Source organism: Pseudonaja textilis, chromosome 2 (genome assembly GCF_049901715.1).
Source record: "Pseudonaja textilis isolate UNSWEBS1 chromosome 2, rPseTex1.2, whole genome shotgun sequence".
NCBI lineage: Eukaryota > Metazoa > Chordata > Lepidosauria > Squamata > Elapidae > Pseudonaja > Pseudonaja textilis.
This window is the reverse complement of record NC_141991.1, coordinates 12,065,285-12,090,562: the sequence shown is the minus strand read 5'-3', so window position 1 is coordinate 12,090,562 and position 25,278 is coordinate 12,065,285. Positions and strand designations below refer to the sequence as shown.

At 39.1% G+C, this 25,278-nt stretch overlaps 1 protein-coding gene across 1 annotated transcript; it reads left to right on the top strand.

Moving 5' to 3' along the window:
- LOC148126727 (vomeronasal type-2 receptor 26-like) lies at positions 1 to 24,954 on the top strand. Its single transcript, XM_087923123.1, has 8 exons — positions 1 to 88; positions 181 to 432; positions 1,741 to 2,029; positions 13,955 to 14,173; positions 18,241 to 18,453; positions 21,238 to 21,364; positions 22,909 to 23,543; positions 24,829 to 24,954. The coding sequence occupies exons 2-8, from the start codon at positions 215 to 217 to the stop codon at positions 24,952 to 24,954; spliced, it is 1,827 nt and encodes a 608-aa protein (XP_087779249.1). The 5' UTR covers positions 1 to 88; positions 181 to 214.
- The last annotated feature ends 324 nt before the right edge of the window (positions 24,955 to 25,278 follow it).

Sequence of the window (25,278 nt, the reverse complement as noted above, 5' to 3'; positions counted from 1 at the left end):
GGATAAATGCCTCAATCACACACATTGTGGCACAAGTTTGGGGACAGATAGGGACTGTGCTATTGATTGTACTTTCTGTCTTTTCCAGGTGAAGCTTGGTTTGTGTCTGATTTATGAAAGCTTGTAGAATTTCCAAATTGGGAAGGTGCTTTGAATTCAACTCTTCTTTTTCTTCCTTAGAAACAGGACGGGGATTGATTCAGACCTATAAATTATGGATCTTCTGCTTCCATTTCTGTTCCTTCTATCCCAGCCAGTTTCTGGGAGGCTTGGAATGAAGTGTCCATTGAGTTTGAAGCCCCCGGGTAGTAAAAAACCATGGAGCTATTACAGGCCGGGAGACCATCTCATTAGTATAATCACCACTGGAACAAACATAGTGCATACAACAATGATGCCTTTCAACAGGGCTCCTTATGGTCAGTTTGACATGTAAGTCATTCAGGGTGGTGATGTAACACTAACCTCTATTTGCTCTTCTAACATTCTCATTCTTTTCTTCTTATTTCACTTATTGCCTATATCGTAGGACCTGTCTAATTTCTTGAACTGTTTTGATTTCCATTGTTCCTCTCTTTTGACTTATTTTGTAGAAAAAGCTTGAATCCAGAAACGGAACAGGAAAAATAATATCTTAAAAAGGGCAGATTCTTTCCTGGTCCTATCATGAATTATTGCTTGAATACCAATTGTAGTTTAAAGTAGTTAGTGAATGAAGTGTAGTTGCCTCTGCCCAGCCCATTTATATATTTTTACAACCATTCTTTCATAGTCAATACCTGATCCTTATAGGAACAGAGAATGACTTGATTTTAGAACTGCTTTTCTCTGTCACTTAAGAAGCAATCTCTTCCTATAACAATGATTGTACTTTAATGACTGAATGATTTTGAATCCTGGTTACTTGGCAGTTGAAAATTAGTGCTGTTACAAATAGCAATAGCACTTACTTATATATCGCTTTTCAGTGCTTTACAACCCTCTCTAAGAAGTTTACAGAGTCAGCATATTGCCCCCAACAATTTGGGTCCTCATTTTACCTATCTTGGAAGGATGGAAGGCTGAGCCAACCTTGAGTCTGGTGAAATTGGAACTGCCAAATTGCAGGCAGGCAGCAAGCAGCAAAAGTAGCCTGGAGTACTGCACTTTAACCACTGTGCCACCAAGGCTCATATAACGATTTATTTATAATTCTTAAGCTTAATGGAAAATTATGTCCAGTTGATCTTCCCAATACTTATTAAAAAGAAAAGGGGATGGGGAACTATCATTTGACTCTTGTTTGGGATCAATATTGGCTTAAGCATCAGAAGCAGATGTGGTATTCAGGCACTTGGGACCAGTTCTGTTGGACCAGTAGTGAAGATTTTTACTAGTTTGGAGAACTGGCAAATAGCACCTCTGACTAGCCTCGCCCACCTGCCCCCGCCATTAGCTCTCCAATATTCCCTTCTTTTTTAGCTTAGCTGATTTGCACAGGAGAGTACATTGCCATGCCTCAGCTAAGCTAAAAAGCAGCTCAGCTCACTCACCAGCGTTCCAAAAGGGTCGGTCCTTGAGCCCTGAAAGGGCATGCAAAGCATGTGGGCATGCACATGCATGAATTGAACTACTCATAGAACTGGTAGGAAAAAATTTGGAAACCCATCATTGATCAGAAGGCAAAGAGAAATTAAACTGAAATGGTATTTTGCTTTTGATCGTAATGATGATGATGATAACATAAACATTTTATGTTAGTTTACCTTTTAATAAGCTTAGACTACTTTGCTATATTTTTAATATTCAATTGGTCAACAAGACTCCTGGACTTCTGAAAAACCTCACACTTGGCTACAACATCCATGATAATTATTTGAACAGACTTATGACTTCAGATGCCTTGCTAGATATGCTCTCAATGGGAGAAGCCAATGTTCCAAACTACAGCTGTGGAAGGAAGGACCACCTTTTTGCTCTTGTTGATGCAGCTAACGATGACATCTCCATCCAGATGTCAACATTAGTAGGCACCTACAAAGTCCCTCAGGTTTGTGTGCATGTATTTTTCTACAGTTAATTTGAATGGGGTGGTAAACTGGCCTGTGATAGATCCATCTGTATGTTCACTTTGAAATTGGAGAACTGCTTTTCAATGTGGCCATTCTAGGTGAAATGGTTAGGAATTGGGATCTACAGTCTTTAAGAGGCAAAGATCAAAACAGTGATATCCTCTCATGACATCCTCATCATAGCTTTAGGTCTTCTGTTTCATCCTTGGGAAGGTGAGGAGAGACTATATGTTCAAACAAAGGGTCATCTTTAAAAAGGAAGGTATAGAAGAGATGGGAAATCATCCTTTCAATATAATGTTAACAAAAATAATGATATTTTCAATGGTAAACATTTTAGCCCACATGCTTGCTATTTTTTATCCTTAAAGTTCATCATAAATGGCTTGAAGAGCAATAAAGACCCTTGAGAGGATTTTTCTAGCAGATAAAATCTTCAAAAAAATATTCCTAATAGTGGTGTGTTCTCTATTGGCAGGTTCATCTACACATATCAATACATAATTCCAATACATATTGAAAACAGAATAAAACATAATTTACAGACCCCTTGGTCTATGAGATATTGTTGCTAAAATACTGTATATGCTAGGATCCTCTTGATTAGAGCTGAGAGTGCAGAGATGAACCAATTATTTCTTGTTGAAGAACAAGAAGATTTTAGACAGAGTATTGGTTGACCAAGAGCAGTTAGTGTGTAGTCCTTAAAGAAATTAAAGCTACACAAAAGGAAGCAACTCGAAGATTCTGTCTTAGGCCCAGTGCCAAATTATTTGTATTACATTTATGGAATGTAATAAGACTCCCAAAATTCTGTCTATTGGAAGAGGCAAAATTTCAGTTAAGGACTTCTTGAATTATACAACTGAAAAACTATATTAGTACCATGCCCCTGTCGGAATCTGATTGGGAGGGGGAGGTCGAGCAGCTGACAGGGCATAGGAGTGTGGCTCTGTTGGCTGTGGAGGGAACTGGGGAAGGGCACAGTCCAGCTGGGCAGAGTAGGGGAGAGGTAGTGCAAGGGAGAGGTTATTCGGAGGAAGACCCAGGCCCACCCCCTCTTCATCCTAGGGCACGAAGGGAGGAACAGAGAAGGGAGCAATGTGGGTTGCATGGCTTATGGGGGAGGAAAGGACCCTGACTCCCTTCATTAGCTGCAGCTGGAACACAGTGTTTAAAAAGGGAAGCTGCACACAGAAACTTGTTGGGAGCAAATTGTGAATTATCTGGCATTGTCGAGGCTTATCTGTGTTCCTGGCATCTTCCCAACCGTGTTTGCTTTCAAGTCTGCAATTCCTTCTCCTGCCCTGTCAAGTTAATGACTGCAGCATGGTTTGTTTGAATTTTTATTTACAGTTTGTATGTACTTTGTTTTTGGAATGAATTTCCTCCACTTAAAGACTGTTCCTGAGAGAGTTTTTCTCCAGCTAAGGGTAACCTTGACATTGGGGTAAAGTGTGGTGGACTGGCAATTGAAAAATGATGGGAGACGCAGGGAAGACGTCTGAGCAACTGCCAGCCCCGAGAGCCCCCGGGTAGCAGTATTTATTAAGAAAATGCAAATACAAAATCAAAACAATGACTTCAACATTAGCTCAGCAACATTATCTAGCTAGGCCTTGGCGAAGGTGATAAAGTTCCCGTGAGAAAGCAGGGCACCAAAGGTCTCATGGGAATGGCTCGGATAGATACTGTGAACTCCCACACAAATTCCTGGCCTCTGAGCTTTGCAGATAACAGGATCAAACTCTCATCATAAAGACACTACTGCCCTCATGAGGAGCGTTTGTGATACCCCCAGATCTTACAAAGCTGTACAAGAACTTGCAGAATATGATGGATATATTACCACATTCCCTCCTTTTTTATTTATTCAAAGATAGGGGGTGTTTCAGTGGCAAAATACACAGTTCCCTCGCAAACTTGGTTTCGTACACTTAAGGCTGAGGCACACATTTGAAATAGATTAGGAATACATTGAATACAGCAACATAACATAATAAGTGTAATAACAATTATTACAACTAATTGAAACAATAAACGTAACCATGAGCTGTCAGGAAGCCAATCCCATAGCAAAGCCCAAAGTGACTTATTGAAGCCATCTTTCCCTGCTTCGTGTTAGCTATGCGGTCTTCCATATCATGAACAGTTCTTGTAATGTTAGGCTCATAATTATGTATAAAAAACACAACAATGTAAATGAATTAAAGCACAAACTCCTAACATTATATCTAAAGCATAAAGTAACTTGGCGAATTTCAGACACTTCTTCATTTAACATCTTAATATTCTCAACAGTATCATAAAACATAGCAACAGTAAAATTATTTAAAATATGAATATCTCTATAGTTCATAGCTATTCCAAAAGGTGGGTACATGCATACAAAGCTAACAATTAGTTACATTTAAACTCTTTGCTGCAATCCGAACGTCCTTGATGTAGGAATTTTCCTTCCTTAAATTATCACCAAGGTCTCTAGTTTCTGAGATAATGGCAGCTCTCCGCCTCCGCATTAGAGTCCGTGGAGGCATAAGACGAATGGAAAAAGAAGTTGTGTAAAGTAACTTAGGCAACTCCAATTGACACCAATATTGTCCATAGTCTGAAACAGAAACATTAAACAGGATCAGAGTTGTAGCACAGGCTGAAGATATAATATCCTTATCAGGTCCCGAGTAAAGAATGTCTTGACCCTTATGCCAGGACCAATATGCTGGAAAAATCAAAAGATGCCGCTGTTTGCAGATTAATTTAGTCCGATTCCCCAAAGGAACCTGCTGCATACAAGTTGATAACCTCAGATAAGCAGTCATCTTTTCCCAGCTTTCACAGCGCCACGCCTGGACTGCCGGCATCAAGAGAATCAGGAACCACGGAAACACCATCCTGAGAATCAGGAACATCAGGAACGGAATCAGGAACCACAGGAACGCCATCCTGAGAATCAGGAACATCCCTCACTGGCACCTGCGAAGGCGCTTGTGAATGATCAGGCCGGATACATCGACCAGGAACCCAACGAATTTGACCAAGATGTTCTACTGCTGCATAACCACGTCCCCACGTAATCAGCTCAGCGGGAACCCATGCCGGATCCGGAAGGAATCGCACCAACACTCGAGGCCTCACTGCATCTGTAGAAGGGAAGAAAAATGCCTGCTGGCCGCGCTAGAGGGGTTACCAGACAAATTTAAAAAATTTAAAGTATACAAAGCAAGATTTAAATGATCTTGAATTGCGGAAGCCCCAGGAGCTTCCCTCCTTTTTATTTAATTTAGCTAACATGTTCTTGAGCGTGCCATTATAACGCTCCACAATAGCTTGTCCTGTGGAATTGTATGGAATTCCAAATTTATGTTCCACGGACCACTGTTTGCAAAACTGATCAAAGACTGTACTCCGATAAGCCGCACCATTGTCTGTTTTTAAAGTTTGAGGCGTACCAGCAACTGAAAATGTCTTAATGCAATGATTGATGACATGTTTAACCGCTTCACCTCTTTGAGGAGTAGCCATTAGAAATCCTGAATAAGTATCCACAGTCACATGTATATACTTCCAAGGTGCAAATGATGGATACTGAGTAACATCCATTTGCCAAATCATTGAAGGTTTCAACCCCCTGGGGTTGACTCCCATAGGAATAGCCGTGCCTTGCTTTGAACAAGTTGGACATTGTTGAATTATGGCAGCAGCTTCTGCAGCAGTAAGCTTGAATTGATGTGCCAACGCTTTAGCATTTTGATGAAAATAACTATGGCTGTCCCATGGCTGGACAGTGAGAACTGAAGTTACAGCACTGTCAGCTTTGGCATTGCCTTGTGATAAAATTCCAGGTAAATTACTATGACTACGGATATGGGCAATAAAACACACATTCATACGCTGCTCCAAACATTCTTGCAACAACAAAAGCAAACGTAGAATATTAGGTGATATTCCAGGAGACAAATAAGAACCTGCTACAAAGGGTAACAAATTATATACATACAAAGAATCCACTATTAGATTAAAATCCTGATTTTGAAAATTTTGAAAAGCCAAAACTACAGCAGCAAGTTCTGCCTGCTGGGCAGACTTCTGCTCTGATGTCACTTTTGTATGCCAAATTCCAGATTTATCTTTCCAAACACAAGCACCAAAAACTTTCCCTCCATCAGTAAAGACTGTAGGAGCATCTGATATAGGCTGATTTACAAAAAAGATTTGCTAAATTAATTCTAACTGATTTATACAAAGATAACCTAGGATCAGCTGGAGGATGACAAGAAAACTTCCCTGGCCAAGAATCTACCAAAACTTGTAAAAACTCACTATTGCAAATCATTTGTTCCCAGGTGGCTAAAGCAAAAGGAACATAACATGTTACTGGTTCCATCCCAGCAATAGCCTTGCAGCGCTGACGAGCACGATTAAAAATATCAGCAAGTTGTTCTGTGATACAATTTATGGATTTCGATGGTGTATGAGACAAATGAATCCATTCCAGAATCCTTAAAGCTGTTTTTTCTTTTACCTGAACTATCAATGCAGTAACTCTACGTTCTGAGATTAGAATCACTGATAATGGACAATCTGGCAAACATCTATCTGTCCACCTACGACTCAAAGCTTGCTCAATTAATGACAAAATTCCCTTCTGTTCTTTATTCAGGGTTATAATGTCAGATGCTTGCTTAGCACTAGCCAAAGCTTGAAACAAAGGACTTAATTGAAGAGTAGTTAAACCCAAATACGGTCTGATCCAATTTATATGACCCAAAAATTGTTGTAGACCTACCAAAGTTAAAGGATCAGGAAGAACAAATTCCAACTTCAGAGGTGTAATGTGACTCAAGAATAATTTATGACCTAGATAGGCAAAAGGATATTCCTTTTGCAATTTCTCAGGGCTGACTATCAGCCCTTTCTCCTTCAGCATAGCAGTTAAAGAAGGACAGCAGAATCCATTGCAGCATCAGAAATATTAGCAGCTATCAAAATATCATCCATGTAATGATAAACCTTCCAATCCGGGAATTTATTCCGGAAAGGTTGCAAACCCAATCTACAAACATTTGACACATGGTAGGACTATTTAACATCCCCTGTGGAAGGACAGTCCATGCATATCGCTTAGCGGGCTGCCCCTGATTTATACTCAAGATAGTAAAAGCAAACAAATCTACATCTTCAGGGTGCAGAGGAATGGAAAAGAAAGCATCTTGCAAATCTAACACTCTTATATTCCATCCATCAGGTATTAAATTAGGATTAGGTGTCCCACACTGCAGTGGGCCCATTGGCTTTAAAATTGAATTTATCCCTCTCAAATCATGAAGAAATCTGAATTTCCCAGATTTCTTCTTGATAACAAAGACTGGAGAATTATAAGGACTAGTGGTAGGCACTATATGTCCCTTTTTCAATTGTTGTTGAACCAATTCATGTAAATGAACTAATTTCTCACTAGTCAAAGGCCATTGATCTATCCACACTGGCTCCTGCTGGAGTAACTGTAATTTTAATAACTCCACAGGTGGGTGTTCAGTCATCATGAATGACAACTGTTGTATCAAACTGTTGCATCAAATCTCTGCCCCACAAGTTAACGTGAAGGCGCAAAACAATCGGTTGGAAATGTGCAATAGCACTTCCCTGCTTTGTTTTGGCAGAAAGAATCCTCCTACTAACCCGTGCGTCTTGAAGTCCTCCGACTCCTCGAACAGACGGTGTAGGATCTGTCGGCCACTCCCTAGGCCACTCACTTTCGCTAATCACCGAAACATCTGCTCCAGTGTCCAGCAATCCAATAAACTGTCTGCCTTCAACCAAAAGAATTAATTTTGGTTTCTGATCAGCCTTGACATTTTGCATGATGGAAAACACACTAGACTCACTAAACATATCTGTAGATCCAAATCCACCCTGGCGAATTCTATCTGACTCCTCCAATGACAGATATGGCAAAACTAAAAGCTGTGCAAAACAATCCCCTTTTTCAAAGATTGAGGAACAGGTGAATGAACTTGAATTTTGATCTGACCCTCATAATCCGAATCAATAACCCCTGGAACCACAAACAATTTACGCTTATGAGCTGATGATCTAGGAAGAAGAAGACCCACAGAAGCCAGAGGCAACGGTCCATAGAAATCCGTTGACCCTAAACAAACTACATGTGGATATCCTAATTCCAAATCCTCAGCTAATGGAAGATCAATTCCTGCTGAACCTTTTGTAGCTGGTGACCATATTTGATCCCTACCTCTTTCTGGTGGCTCCAACCCTTCGGACATTACTTCACTCTTTAGAGTAGGGAGAATGCCCGATCCCTGCTTCCTAGTTTTTCCCTCAGAATGAAGTCTGCACTGATTTGCCCAATGGTATCCTTTCTTACATTTCGGGCACACTGATTTAGGACGAGCACCCTGTCCCAATAATCTCTTTTTTGCTGACTTTGACCCCCAGGAGCCCGACATTGCGCTTTAAAATGTCCAGGCTTCCCGCAATTGAAACAAGTGCCTTTGTTATTTCCTGCCTGGAGAGCCAGAGCTAAAGTCTCCATATTAAAAGTCTGACTCCCCACCTTTCTACATGCGTTTATCAAATCCGCTATCTCTCTCTCTCCACTCGCAATAAGCGGATTTAGAATTTTTACAATCTGCATTTGCCTGCTCTACTGCTAACTTCAAAAGCAATTCATTCCGGGCAAATTGATTGTCAATTTGCCTTTCAATAGCCACTTTCAATCTGCTAATGAAATTTTCATAGGGTTCATTGTTTCCTTGTTTGATGTTAGTAAAGGTCTTCTCACCACCTTCGCCGTCAGGGAGAGCCCGTACGGCTTGAAAAATTAACTGTGGGAGAAGAATGAACCCCTCCTCAGGCATTCCATCTCGCTGTAATTCCACTGTTGTAAAATTACCAGATCCATAAAGCTGATCTGGAGTAACATTTGCTGTTCCCCTTTGAACTGCCAGCTGTCTCCATTTCTGATCTAACACCAAATATTGAGCTGGAGTTAGAATCATATTAAATAGAGCTCTCCAGTCAGCTGGAATCATTTTATTTCCATAGCCAACTGCTTCTAACAATGCCTGAGTGTATGGCGATCTAACACCATACTCTTTTGCTGCTTGCTTAACTTCCTTTAAAATCTTAAGAGGCAGAGGCTTCCATATTCTCTGTGGATTTAAAGCAGCATCTACACCAATTTCTACTGGATTAAGTTGAATCTCCACTCCAAAATCTACCAAATCATCTCCTGATAATTCCCCTCTATTTGTTGCTTCTTGAATAGCTGCAGTAACTGCATCTACTTGAACTCTTAAAGGCAAACTCTTCTCTTCTGACAAAGTATTTTCAGTGCCTGACAGCCCTCTGGATTTATCTGGAGGTGCTGTCGGTGGCAATATACGTACCGCATTGTAAGGCGGCAAACCTTCTTCGGGGGTGATAGGAGGCGGTTGTTCATGTGTAGCTAATGCATCCATAACCACCCTCCAGGTTAACAAAATTGAAGAAGGGGCACGAGGCTCCTCGTGCAAAAATTTCCCTATCTTTCTCCAGCGCTCTACTTTAATACTACCTCCCTCTGGATAACACGGAATATGTTTCCAAACATACTGTAATAAGTCCTCAATTTCTTTCTTTCCTACTTCATGTCCTCTACTATGAACTCCAAACTTAAAACTATTCCCAGCGATCTCTCTCATTTCTCTAAGGTGCTTTGTCTGAGCTTTGAGAGACCTTCCCCCATACTCACGAAAAGAATCTGTCTCCGTCCAGCGAAGAAGATGAGGGCCCAGTCGGCGTCCGACGATGAGTATAGGATGCGGGAAGCGTGTAGCTTTCAAGCTATCACGCCAAAACGTATAGCCTTCCAAACTATCACGTCGGGGTCACCACTTGTGGTGGACTGGCAATTGAAAAATGATGGGAGACGCAGGGAAGACGTCTGAGCAACTGCCAGCCCGAGAGCCCCGGGTAGCAGTATTTATTAAGAAAATGCAAATACAAAATCAAAACAATGACTTCAACATTAGCTCAGCAACATTATCTAGCTAGGCCTTGGCGAAGGTGATAAAGTTCCCGTGAGAAAGCAGGGCACCAAAGGTCTCATGGGAATGGCTCGGATAGATACTGTGAACTCCCACACAAATTCCTGGCCTCTGAGCTTTGCAGATAACAGGATCAAACTCTCATCATAAAGACACTACTGCCCTCATGAGGAGCGTTTGTGATACCCCAGATCTTACAAAGCTGTACAAGAACTTGCAGAATATGATGGATATATTACCACAGTAAAGTTAAGATATAATAAAGGGACTCTTGTTGCTTATTTGAATGTGTTGTTTTTGTGCCAAGCCCTGGGTCATCACAATTAGGAGATATGGTCTTCTGATCTCTTGTGTTACAGGAGAACAAGCTAAAAGATTGCTGCAGAATGAATTCAGATCTTCAAGCGGTGAAAAATATTCCCATGCTCAGTAAGGATGGCACACTGAAATGGATGAGCCATTATAAATGTATTTCCAAATTGGCGATTATTTCAATGTGGAAATGTCTTAAGGCATTTGAGCAGCTTGACAGAACGGTTAAATATGGAAGATTTAACCAAGACCTTTATAATAGACTTGTATTTGTCAAACTCCAGAGAGACAAAACAGATCTATTATGTGAGGGAGATGGGCAATTAAGAGGTTTGATATATAAATAAATATGATAAATATCTGAATGTCAATTGTATAAGAAAGATGTTGACCTCTTTCTTACACAAAGAAGGACTAGGGAGACATAATAGCGGTCTTCCAGTATCAAGGGGTTGCCACAAAGAAAAGGAGTCGACCTATTTTCCAAAGCACCTGAAGGCAGGACAAGAAGTAACGGATGGAAACTAATCAAGGAGAGAAGCAACCTGGAATTAAGAAGAAATTTCTTAACAGTTAGAATCAAGAGTCAGTGGAATGGTTTTCCTCCAGAAGTTATGAATGCTCCAACGTAGGAAGTTTGTAAGAAGGTGTATGACAAAAGTACAACCATTTGCCTGAAATGGTAAAGGGTTTCCTGCCAGAGCAGGGAGTTGGATTAGACCTCCAAGGTCCCTTTCAACTTTGTTATTCTGTATTCTGTAATCTTCGATCACAGATCGAGCAAATAACCTATTGGGATTCTTATATTAAAACAATATATTTCCTGTTTGATTAAAATTAAAATGTATTTATGAAGCATATATATGTATAAGGTATTCAGCTTTGTTCGGGTATTTTCCCAGGTCATTATAGTTGTGCTTTTAGAGTTGTAGCGATGTTTCGGCAGAATCTCATCTGCCATCATCAGGCTTCTGTATTGTGTTCACACAAGCATGAAGGTGAAAGCACCAGCCTGAGGAAGGCGAGGGGACCTCGTTGAAATGTTGCCAAGATGCTCTCAATCTTATACGGGAAAAGACCCGAGCACATTTATCCATTTATTATTTCTTTTTGTTCTTCTGAAATTGAATTCAAACAATTTTCTTCTAAATATTGTATTATCTTTTCTTCCAAAATTTCCTCTTGTTTGTCTAGCTCACCAAAATAGCTTAACGCAATGTGTTTTTTTTCCTTCATTTGGCAACAGATGTTTCCTTCTTTATTTTTCAGTTATTGGATTAATTTTTTTCCTTTTCTACTTTTAGTTTATGGGATAGTTGTTTACCTGGTTTGTTAGCTGATTCGAAAAAGTTTTGTTTTATAGATTTTCAGTTTCGTGCTCTTTCTTCTAGGAATGTTAAGTTAATTTATGTCTAGTCTTCATTCTTTTTAATTGTCGCATTCTTTGGGTCCTTTTGAAGTTTGTGTTCTAGTTCTTTAATTTTCATCTGTAGTTCATTTTGTTGTTTCTTTTCTATCTTGATTTTTCTAATTGTATAAACTATTGATACCCCTCTCATAAAAGCTTTTGCTGTATCCCATAAATTCTGCAAATTAGTGTGGAGCTTTAAATTTACCCTGAAAAATATTTCCAATTCACTTTTCATTTTTTGTATGAATTCTTTTTCTTTTAGGATTTCTGTGTTTAGCGTCTATCTCATTTTCTGTTTCCTTTGTCCTTTTCAGGTAATTTTTAACATGTTGTGGTCTGCCCATATATTGGGAATTATTTCTACTTTGGATATTTCATTTCCAATTGTCTTATTTGTCCACATCATATCAATTTGGAACCAAGAATGATAGGGATTTGAATAGAATGTATACTCTTTTTCATTTGGGTGTCTTTTCCACCATATATCTTCTAGGTTAGTTTCTTGTACTAAGTCAAAGAATGGTTTTGGTAGACAGTTCTTTTTTCTTTTTTGTTCTTTGCCAATATAATCTTTTTCACTATCAACTATGGCATTAAAGTCCCCAAAGCAAGCACATATTAGCCTGTCCTGTCTCTATTACTTTATCATATAATTTTTGGTAGAACGTTTTTTAATTCACATTCGGTGCATATATTCCCACTAACAATACTTGTTTTTGCAATATCTCCAATTGTACATTAAGATTCTGCCCTGTCCTTCTGCATAAATTTGTTTTGCATTAACCCCTTTTTTATATAGATGGCTACCCCTCTTTTCTTTTGATTTGCCAATGCTACATACAATTCCCCTAATTTGGGGAATTTCAAATATTTATTCTGATTTTTTGGGATATGCACTTCTTGAAGGCATATCTTGAAAATCAAATCAAGAATTAAAACAATAAGGAATTACAATTGATTGGTGGCCATATCTCCAAATTCAAAACAGATACAAACCAGATTCAGAAGAATTTGAGTTTGATAAGACAAAATCAATTGGATTAGATATGAATTGGACAAGAGCAAAAATTTATACCCAAAGCTTACAGATACTTGCTTGATTTTAGAATGGAAGAAGAAAGAGAAAAAAAGTTGAAAGCATGGGCACGGAATTTCAGTTGTAATATAAATTTAGACAAGTGGGAAAAATTATGGAGTATAATTATACATTTACAATGGCTGCATCATACAAGGAAAATTTATATAAAATGTTCTATCAGTGGCACTTAGCCCTGACAAGATTAACCAAGATATATCTGAACACCCGTCCAAAATGTTGGAAATGCCAACAGGTTGATGGTAGTTACTATCACATGTGATGGCTATGCCCTCAGGCCAGGACCTATTGGAATAAAATTAGGAAGTGGACACAAGAAATTATTGGATGCCAAATTGAATTCAAACCAGAAATCAATTCAAAACAAATTAATCAAAACTAAATTGTTTTTCTTTAAAGCTAATATTTTGGAATTAATCTGACTCCAAATATAATGAAATTTTCTTAATTGCTCTTTCAGATCAATTTTGAATACTTTTCAGAGTCACTGCATGATAAAAGTCAATTGCCCTTTTATCACCAGTTTTTACCCCCAAAAGGCATCCTGTACCCAGCAATTGTCCAACTGCTCCTCCATTTCAGATGGACCTTGATTGGTCTTTTTGCTTCAGAAACAGAAAATGGAGATAATTTCATGAGGACTTTGACTCCTTTGCTTGTCAAGAATGGAATCTGTGTGGCTCTGTCACAGCAATTCTCAACAACTGGAAAAACAGGACACATCAGGGATGGCCTCTCTAAATGGACACAAGTTAATGTCTTTCTTCACTACATAGAATTTGGTGCTGTTTTGGACAGAATTCTTCCTTTCCATTTAACATTTATGCATTTGCCAGGACCCATTGAAAGGAAAGTCTGGATCACAACACTCATTGGACTATTTCCATTTAAAAATGATATACGTCTCAAATATATTAATAGTATCTGGACTGTTGCTTTAGGGGAAAAAAAACAGCCCCCAAAGGATGCCTTTAAACTCTTTTTCTATCTGAAACCACCCTTGGGAGACGAGTTGTTTCTTTGTTTTTTTTCAAAGCACATCTTTTCTGTCAAAGGCCGGAAAAGATGCATTGAGAAAGCACCACTGGACACCCAAAAGAAAAATAACATGATTACAGGCTGGAACGACCACCATGTTTACACTGCCATTAATGCTCTGGCCCATGCCTTGAATGCTGCGTACTCCTCCAGATCCAGGAGGAGAAAGAAGAAGGGGAAAGAAAGGTTGGAGGCTCCAAGGCTGCAGTCATGGGAGGTAAGGGGACCTGACAAGAATTCATTCTACATTACCTTTGAAGAGAGGAATTACATCATTCTAGTTGTGCTTGTTGTTGTTAGTCTTGAAGTCATGTCCGACCCATTGTGGTCCCATGAGCAATGTTCCTCTTGGCCTTCCTGTCCTCTACCATCCCCTGGAGTCTATTTAAGGTCACGCTGACTTCTTCAGTGACTCTACCCAGTCACCTCATTCTCTGCTGTACTCTTCTTCTTTTGCCCTTAATCATTCCTAGCACTAGTCTCTTCTCCAGTGAATCCAGTTGTGCTACAGAATACCAAAAGGTTTGGCTAATCTAATTGTTTAGACCAAGGGTCTTTAAACTTGGCAAGTTTAAGACTTGTGGACTTCAACTCACAGAATTCCTGCTCCAGTCATGTTAGCTCAGCAATTCTGGGAGTTGAAGTCCACAAGTCTTAAACTTGCCAAGTTAAAGACCCTTGGCTTAGACGATAATGTTCACAAGAACAAGAACTATGACAGGTATTGTTTGATAATAAACACTGCTAATATTTTAAAGGTATGCATTTTTAAATAAGTTCCTGTACAATTAGCATTGTAGAATTTTACCTTCATACATTTGAAGGAATCTTCAAGTCAACCTATCTCAGCCTCTCATCTTTGCAGGAATCTCAATCAAAGCTTCTCTGACTGATGGCTGCTCAGTCTTTGGATTAAGACAATCAGTGAAGAGGAGAATGAACTTATTTGGTTCTCTGGCTCACTGCTAAAACTCTCCCTTTTTAAAGAAGGTTTTCCCCCCTCATATTCAGTCAGAATCTCTTCTCTTGTAACTGAATTCATTTTTCCATATCTGACACTCAGGAATAATAGTAGATCTTAGCTTCTCTGTAATATATTTAAGTTATTTGATGGTTGCTTTCTACAGCTAATAGCAATAGTACTTAGATTTATATATCACTTCACAGTGCTTTTACAGCCCTCTCTAAGTGGTTTACAGAGTCAGCATCTTGTCCCCAACAATCTGGGTCCTCCTTTTACTGACCTCGGAAGGATGGAAGGGTGAGTCACCTTGAGCTGGTGAGACCCGAATTGCTGGCAGCTGGTGATCAGCAGAAGTAGCCTGCAGTACTGCATTCTAACTACTGCGTCATCATGGCTCCTAGATTGTATTAGTTGAAACAGGTGTTCCCAGACTCCTGATTTTCTGCTACAATGGATTAAGATCGCTCTTCTCCTTGTTGTCTTTTCTCATGGTTAAAAGCAGCTCCTTTTGTCAGAGTTCCAGTCGTTGCCCTAATTAAATCATGAGCTTCAAGCCAAGCTTAAAAAAAAACCCTCAGATTTATTAGGAGCTACATGCTGGCATTAACGTAAATGAAGCCAACTCTGGCATATATAATTCACAGTCAGGTTGTCCAGATAGACTGGTCTCACCAGGAAAACACTTAATCTCCCACCCCCCAGTATAGCTGACAAGGTGAGGGTGTCAACTCAAAAATATTTCTCTAGTCTTTTAGAGTTGTCAGCAGAAAGGGAGTGGGGGGAATAATGCATACCTTAAATATTTTCATAGATAATTGCTAGGCGGCCAAAGCTTCTGGTGTGCAAGATTATTACTGGAGAGCATGATTGATAATTCTTGGCTATGGATGTGTCCTTTTGGATAATATACATGCAGGCAGTGGGGGGAGACCAAGCAGGGGTGGGATTAAACCGGTGTTACTACTAGTTTGGTGATGTTTTTGCATGTGCAGATGTTTTGGTGATGTTTTTGCTTTGCGCATATGTGCACCTGATGCACCTTACATGCTGTGTGAAAAAACCATCAGCAGTGCTGCCCGGACAACTGTAAAGCACTATGCGCTGGTGCACAACATTTGCAAAAGCCTCTTTTTCCTGCTTTTTCAACCTCAGCTGTGCCGCGCGAAGCAGCACAAGGGGAAAGAGCCTGGGCGGGTGGGTGAGCCAAACAGCAGCAGACACCAAATCAGTTCGGTGTCTGCTGCTCTTCAGAGCTGCCAGTTCTGTAGAACCGGGCTGAACATGTAGCATCCCACCCCTGAGACGAAGGGGAGATGAATGATGTGTCTCAGAGTCAGCTACATGCAGGTAACGCTGACATGTTCACTCCTGATAAATCTTGTTCTTTTTTTAAAAAAAAAGCTCTGAGAGATGCAACTAGAGACTAATGATTTGAATGAGGGTGTATTGTTGGAACCCTGACAGAAGGGAGCCCATGACCAAGAGGTTAATACATCTGCCTAATAGGCCAGCAGCCTGGGTTCAAATCCTCGAAAGGTATGGCTAGCTGATGAGAGCTTAACAGTTTGAAATAGCTATACTAGTCTTCCTTTATTTCTTTATCAGTAAATTTAAATTTAACACAAAATTGTTTTTCATGGAAGCGACTACTAAGATTCCTGGATTAGGGCTGAAAGGTGAAAGCAGAAGCAGTATGCTGTGTCCCATTTTTGGGTAGACCAAGTATTAGAAGGTTTCTGTTCCTTTTGGATTGTGTTTGATTTGTCAGAAAAGGACGTGGGTCAGAACACCCTTAGAGACCATTCTCCTGAGAAAAACACTGAATACGCAGTTCCATGTTACCAGGCTTTGACCAGCCATCTGCAAGGAGTATAAATCCTTCTATTCCCCACCATCCAGTCAGAGCTGAAGAAGTTTCTTGGATGAGAAGTGAAATGTTTTCACAGAAAAACCAGAAACTCCAGTTGCCTCTTGAAAAAAGCACCTTTGGGTCAGGTTTCAGTGATTAAGGAGGGTTTATTTTTTTAAAGGGAAGCTTTATAAAACTCATATGAAAATAAAATTAAACTGACAGAAACCTTACAATAATGTAAAATTAGCTGGTCTGGATATGTTTCAGTCTAGTCTTCTGGGAAAATATTAGCCTGGAAGTTTCTTCTTTGATAAATCCATGCTTTCTGGTAATCACCTGTTGTTTTCAATGAGTTTATAAATATTCTCTTCATTTGTGTAATTTATCTGTGATCTGCTCAGGAATCTGTTCCTATAATTGACAAATTTCATATACTGTCATTTTTCCCTGTGAGATGAGAATATAAAAATAACAGACTTGATGACCAGGATCAGTAAGAAAGCTATCAGGCCTCTAATAAATCCACCCTTCCTCAAATCAAAACTCTCGAGTCGCATCTCAGAGAAAAATAAATTGGTTTATTAGAAGTTGCCATGCTGGCGCGTGGCTGGGGGCAACCGATAATAAATTACAACATACATTTCTCCCTTGACCCTGGTCTTTCCCCAATCCCCTGGATGTGACTTCTCCAATAAGACACATCCATCTCCAAGAATCATCCAAACTGCTCTCCAATAACCTTCTTATGCTCCAACAACTTTGGGCTGCCGAGTTGATTATCTAGGCATTTCAAGAATGCCTTGTTTTCCCCCACTCCCTTTTTCTGGAAGCTAAAAAGACCAAAGGAGTATCTTTTTAGTTGACATAAGCTTTATTAAAGATATTTGCAAATAGGACCCCAATTCCCAAACAAATAGGAGAAAGGAGACACTGCCTTGAAGATGGTTGCAAACATTTATAGTATATCACATAGAAAGGGTTACATAATCCTTCCTGTTTCTCACAGATAGGATTTCTAGGGACTTCCATCACAAAAACAAGGTCAGGATTGCCTAGTACTCCTGACGTGAAATCTCAAGCCAAATTAAAAATCCCACTTCAGCCGAGAACATAATATTTTTAACTTTGCAGAATAACAAGTTACAAAAACATGATATACGTATATAAGTGTTCAGATAACTTTCTAAAAGGTCACATTGAGAACAAAGATGGAGTCTCTTTGATTTTATAATTTCTTAGGTATAATAGGAAAATACATATATTTTTAACATATATAACATTTCCAATATACGAATTGTCAGCATTATTCATAATTTTGCTGAACTTTTATTTTTCATTTTTAGTGGTAAAACCTGTTCTCCCAAACAGGACTATTTACAAATTAGACCACTGTAGCAGAAAAAAAGAACAAAAAGGGATAAGTTGCCATGTTTATTGCTTTTAAAATTTCTGGATGTTCCCATTCTAGTTTCATCCCTTTCTGGAGAAGAATGAGTTTCTCAATCTTTCCATATATGAACTGTACTTGGACCAAAATGGAGCTTTAGCAGGTAACGTGAAGATTGTGAGCTGGGTGTATTTCCCTAAGAAGAGTCGTATCAAAAAGGAAATGGTGACTTTTGAAAGAAAGAGAATTATTATCAACCAAGCTCTTTTGTCACAGCTAAAGTTGCACAACAGGGTGAGAGAAACATCTATGTCTTTTCTCTCTTTTCCAAAGGATTGTGAGACATTTCATTGGGCTAAGTCTATACACCTTAGCTTCTTGTTGAAATGGAGAAAAATGGTAAAAGACCTTCAAGTGCTAGGAATGATAGCCTCAGGTTGTCCTCTAATTGTAAAAGAAGGCAATTTTGTTGATCAGTGCCTGGGTTCATGAAATTGAATTTAAACTGGATGAAGGCCCTTTTAGTTCCAGTGGGAAATAAGCTTAGTAATCTGGATTCATCTTCTCCTTGTTGGGGTGAGTGTCCCATGAAATGGCGGTAAAGACATATTGAAGCAACTCAGACCTGGCCAGAGTTATCCCTGCCTCCTTTTTACCCAGAGAGAAAGAGCAATAAACCTTCTGCTCCTAGGAAGGAGGACCAAAGCTGTGAGTTCCCATGGAGTTATAATGGTTCTGCTATGCCCTGACCCCAAAAACGGAAGCATTGAAACATGACTTTGATGCAGAGAATAGAATAGAATAGAATAGAATAGAATAGAATAGAATAGAATAGAATAGAATAGAATAGAATAGAATAGAATAGAATAGAATTCTTTATTGGCCAAGAGTGATTGGACATACATGGAATTTGTTTTGATACAAATGCTCTCAGTGTTCATAAAAGAAAAGAGACATTCTTCAAGAATCATAAGGTACAACACTTAATGTTAGTCACAGCATACAATAAGCAATCAAATCATACTAGGAAACAGTCAATATAAATTGTAAGGATACAAGCAACAAAGTTACAGTCATACAGTCACAAGTGGAAGGGTATGGGTGAGAAGGAGTGATGAGAAGATTAATAGTAATAGTAGTTCAGACTTTGTAAATAGTTGGACAGTGTTGAGGGTATTATTTGTTTAGCAGAGCGATGGCGTTTGGGAAAAAACTGTCCTTATGTCTAACTGTTCTGGTGTGCAGTGGTCTATAGCTTCGTTTTGAAGGTAGGAGTTGAAACAGTTTATGTCTGGGATGTGAGGGGTCTCTAAATATTTTCACAACCCTCTTTTTGACTCATGAAGCATACAGGTCCTCAATTGAAGGCAGGTTGGTAGTAATACTGCAGAAACATATGGACTACAAAACTTGATCAGGGCAAAACAATAGACACAATCTACATAGAGTTCTGTAAAGCCTTTGATTCAGTGGTACATGACAAATTACTCCTAAAACTAAAATCTTATGGTATCTCTGGACAACTGCATAACTGGATAGAAGCATTCCTGTCAAACAGACAACATGGTCAAAATTAGGAGTGTCCTATCAAATTCTGTACCTGTCAATAGTGGTGTCCCCCAAGGCAGTGTTCTAGGACCAACTCTCTTCATACTCTACATAAATGACCTCTGTGATCATATCAAGAGCAATTTCATTCTCTTCGCTGATGATGTAAAGCTATTCAATAGCACAGACAATGCTGCTACCCTTCAAAAAGATCTTGACTATGTATCAGAATGGTCAAACAACTGGCAACTTCAAATCTCAACAAATAAATGCTCTGTGTTACATATTGGCAAAAAAATATCAGAAAATAAAATAAAAACTGAATAGTCAAGACGTTGTTGATGATCCAAGCTCTGTCAAGGACCTTGGAATACTCATCTCTAATGATCTAAGTGCGAGAACCCACTGTAACTACATAGCCAAAAAGGCATTAAGAGTTGCTAATATTATACTACTAACTAGAGCATACAAAACATTTCCTAGACCAATACTCGAATATAGCTCATCAGTCTGGAACTCACATTATGTATCTGATATTAGCACAGTTGAGAAAGTCCAGAAATATTTCAAAAGAAGAGTTCTCCACTCCTCTACTCCTTGTAGAATACCTTATGCCACCAGATTTCAAATTCTAGACCTAGAAAACCTTGAATTACATCGTCTTCGGTCTGATCTAAGTATGGTATATAAAATCATACATTGCAATGACTTACCTGTCAATGAATACTTCAGCTTCAACCATTACAACACAAGAGCACACAATAGATACAAACTCAAGGTTAACAGCACCAAGCTTGATTGCAGGAAATATGACTTCAGCCACAGAGTGGTCAATGTTGGGAATACTCTACCTGACTCTGTGGTTTCTTCCCCAAACCCCAAAAACTTTAACCTGAGTGACCTCACCTGTTTCCTAAGAAGTCTGTAGTACATAAGTGCAACAATGTGCCTACCATCCCTGTCCTATTGTTTCTTTTATTTTTCTTATAGGTACCCATTTCATGTATTCATAACTATTTATATACTTATACCTATTATCTTGTAAGCAATTGACAAATCAAAAAAATAATAACTGTTTTTTTCTGCAGTCCTAATTACTCTCTGAAGTCTGTGTCTGTCTTGTTCGGTTGCAGAACCAAACCAGACAGTTATAAAGGTGCAGGTGACAGACTCAATCATTCCTCTGTAGAACTGTATCAGCAGCTCCTTGCGCAGTTTGAGCTTTCTGAGTTGGCACAGAAAGAACATTCTTTGTTGTGCTTTTTTAGATAGATAGATAGAATACTTTATTGGCCAAGTGTGATTGGACACACAAGAAAATTGTCTTGATGTAAATATTCTCACTATACATAAAAAAGATGCCTGACTCACTCTTTTTGAAGGACATGTTCTAATGACCTCACATCTATCTCATATCACTACAGTTCTAGAAACTGAGCAGTCATTTTAAATCTTACTTCAAAACATGTCAGCATGTCAGGCTGGTTACTGCTAATGTTTTTTTTTTTAATTCCCTGTTTTTCTTCTTAGTCTCTTCCTCAGTCCAAATGTGTGGAAAAATGTCAACCTGGATTTGTCAAGCAAGCTCGAGAAGGAGAGCCAGTTTGCTGCTATGACTGCATTCCTTGTCCAGAGGGGACCATCTCCATTCAAGAAGGTGCTCAGGCTGAAGATAATGGAAGGGCTTGTAGAAGTGGATTCATCCAGAGTGTTTATATAGAACTGCAACTTAAAAAACAGTTTGAAGCTCAGCTGCTTTCTTGTTAATTTTCATACCGCGCAATTTATGATTTAAAGGAAAGAATAGTAAAAAAAAATTCTTGAAGGAGAAGGTGGATAGAGACAGAAGTGTGAAATACTGAGCAAACTTTATTACATCCAGAGCCAATATCTCATCTGCTTTTTATTTTTGAATGTGATCTTCCACGTTTACATTTCTAGGAACATTCTTTGAAACTCAAGGCATTATTTTAGGTCCACCTAATGTAAGGCTAATTTTGATGCATTCTCCATGGGCTTCCCCTTAAGGGTCACTGGGAAAGTGTTGCTGATCCACAATGAAGTGGACAGTTATGACTGCACCTCATTTGACACATATTACCATTGCCGCCAGCAGCCATTTCTGCTTTCTTGCAGGACTAGTTTTCTCTTTGAGTTAACTAGGTTTTATAAGATAAAGCATCCTTGGGATCCAGTATATTAACAAGTGTCATCTGACAGAACCCAGGATGTTTGCCTAGAAAAGTTAACTATTTCATTTTCTCACTTCTAATAATGTAGCTTCCTATCAAGTATCTGCATGTTACAGAGAAATTATTCATTTCTTGGAACTTCCCCCAATTTTATACACCTTAGCAATATAGATACAACTGATAGATCATTCATAGAGAGATAAATAGACAGACAGATAGACAGACGGACGGATGGACAGACAGACAGATGGATAGATGGGTAAATGGATAGATGGGTAGATAGATAGATAGATAGATAGATAGATAGATAGATAGATAGATAGATAGATAGATGTATGATGAGATAGATGATAGATAAAAAGATCTATATAGACAGCTGATAGATGGATAGAGATGGATAGATGGGTATTGATAGGTAGATGATGATAGATAGATGATTGATGGCTGATAGGTAGGTAGGTAGACAGACGATAGATGGTTGGATGATGATAGATAGATGAAGATAGCTCGATAGACAGCTAATGGATGGATAATGATAGATGGATGGATGGATGGATGAATGGATAATGATAGATGATAATGATAGATGAAGATGATGATAGACAGACCGACAGATAGATGATAGATGATTGATAGATAGATGATGATTGATAGACGATAGATGACAGCAGATAGATAGACAGATAGATAATGATATAGATAGCTAATGGATGGATGAAAGATAGATAGGTAGACAGGTAGATGGATAGATAGATAGATAGATAGATAGATAGATAGATAGATAGATAGATACATGTGTGTGTGTGTGAGAAAGAGAGAGAGAGAGAGAGAGAGAGATGACAAACAGACATAGAGATAGAAAATTATATCCTTCAGAATTTTTTTTGTTCAACTCTTAACAAATTCTTCTTTGAAAATACTTGTGGTATCAACTGTTGTGGCAAGAAAGTATTTCTTGAAATGTAAAAAGACAGAAGGTTAAAGAAATATTGCTTTGTTGTTTTCTCAGATATGCAACAATGCATGAACTGTCCAGATGATAAATATCCAAATGAAGACCGAGTTCAATGTATCCCCAAAATTATATCCTTCCTATTATATGAAGATTATCTGGGCATCATCCTGGTCTCCATTTCCCTATTCTTGTTCCTAAGTGCAGGTTTTGTCTTAGTTACATTCTTTCAATACCTAGAAACTCCCATTGTCAAAGCTAACAATCGTGACCTTTCTTTTATCCTCCTGGTCTCTCTTTTGCTTTGCTTCTTGTCTCCTTTTCTCTTCATTGGTCAACCAAGGAAAGTCACCTGCCTTTTCCGGCAGATGGTTTTCAGCATCACTTTCTCAGTTGCCATTTCTTCTCTCTTGGCCAAGACAATCACAGTGGTGCTGGCTTTCCTGGCCACAAAACCAGGAAACCAAGTGAAAAGATGGTTGGGGAAGAGCTTAGCCAATTCCATCATCCTTTCTTGTTCTGCTGCCCAAATTATCCTCTGTTCCATCTGGCTTGGAGCTTCTCCTCCATTCCCTGATTTTGACTTTCACTCTCAACCTGGAGTAGCCATCTTGCAATGCAATGAAGGCTCCGTTGTCATGTTCTACATCACCCTCAGCTACCTGGGCTTCCTGGCCACCATCTGTTTCATAGTGGCTTTCCTGGCCAGGAACCTGCCTGGGGCTTTTAATGAAGCCAAGCTTATAACCTTCAGCATGCTGGTCTTCTGCAGTGTCTGGGTGACATTTGTGCCCACCTACCTGAGCACCAAAGGGAAATACATGGTGGCTGTGCAGATCTTCTCCATCTTGGCTTCCAGTGCTGGGCTGCTGGGCTGCATCTTCATCCCCAAATGCTACATAATCATTCTGAGGCCAGACCTGAATATGAAGGAGCAGCTTACAACCAGAAGAAATGAAGAAATGTGAGAAAGGGGGATTTAAGTCTCAGCATTTTCCAACAAGCCACACTTAGAAAATGCTCCAAGCTGCTCTCCATACCTAAGCAGGCCAACAATTTTGGTTGAAATGATTAAAAGGCTGATGCAAGATTCTGTTCCACATCCTTATCTAGTAGAATTCCTAGATGTTCACTCAGCTCTTTTGAATTCTTAAGATGGCATATCTGTCCTGGACCTTTAGCCTACCTGATATCAGGTTTTTGAAACATGATATTTGCGCAATGGGAATCTTGTGCTTATACAAAAAATATATGGTGGTGGTGCCCTAAAATTTCCATTATTTTAGTTGTATCATCGTTCATCTGCAGTTGGTGTGCTTTGCAATATTGGACTCAAGATCACATTAGGAGTAGTATAATCTGGATACAACAATTAGTCAACTAAGTTATTATAAATAAGTTAAACAAGAAAGTAACTAACATAGAGCATAATAAGATTTTTAGAAATGAATTTCTACAGAATGGGATGATTGAATGTCCCATTGATGTCATGGAGAAGTGAATGCTCAATCAGAAGCTGTGGTAATTTATACATCACCATATTCTGCCTTTGGACAGTCCAAAGAATCCAAACCAAAGAGTCCAAAGATTGTCATTGGGAAATGAAAATAGGCCCTGGTCTTATTTATGAGACTTATTCTTCACTGTATTATCACTTTCTATCTTTCTAGCATCCAAGAGGTTCTCAGCCTTCTTCAAACCCTTCTTGGAGCTATCAAAAGAATCTCCATTTGGTCTTGACTGAATTTCTATGCAAATTCTCAATCATCCAGGTCATGGTTATCCCAAAGATGCCTTTTCAAGAGACAACTGGACTTTCTTGTCTTTCTTTGAAGATGTTTCACTTCTCATCCAAGAAGCTTCTTTACCTCTGAGTGGATGGTGGGGAAAGGAAGGATTTATAATTGCAGACAGCTGGTCATTTGCATTCTTTTAGAGAGTCATTGAGGCCACCTGGATATTTTTCTGCGCCATTAGGGTCACCTGAGTAGCACAAATGAGTGTGCCGTCTTTTTGGAACTGTTGAAAGAAAGTATTCAAACAAGAAAACCCAGTTGCCTCTTGAAAAAGTACCTTTGGGATAACTCTGACATGGATGGCTGAGAACCTCCACAGACGCCTTCTTGGAACTAGTCAAATACCCCCGTCCTGGTCCACATCATACAGTTAATGAGGTGGTTTTGGGACAAGATGCTTTCGATCTCCTCCAGGAGGAGAGTCTGTCACCTTTCTGTGCAATCTTCTCCAGCCTTCTAATGAAAATTGATGTTTGAATAGGAAAAGGGAAATGCTGTATTTCAACAAATATTTAACAAATTTTAGAAATGGAAAGGGCATGAGTGCCACTAAATGTTGCTCTTCCAAAGCAGAGCTGAGCTGAAAAAGAGTGAAAAGATGATGTTAACAATATGGTCCAGCCCGATCTTG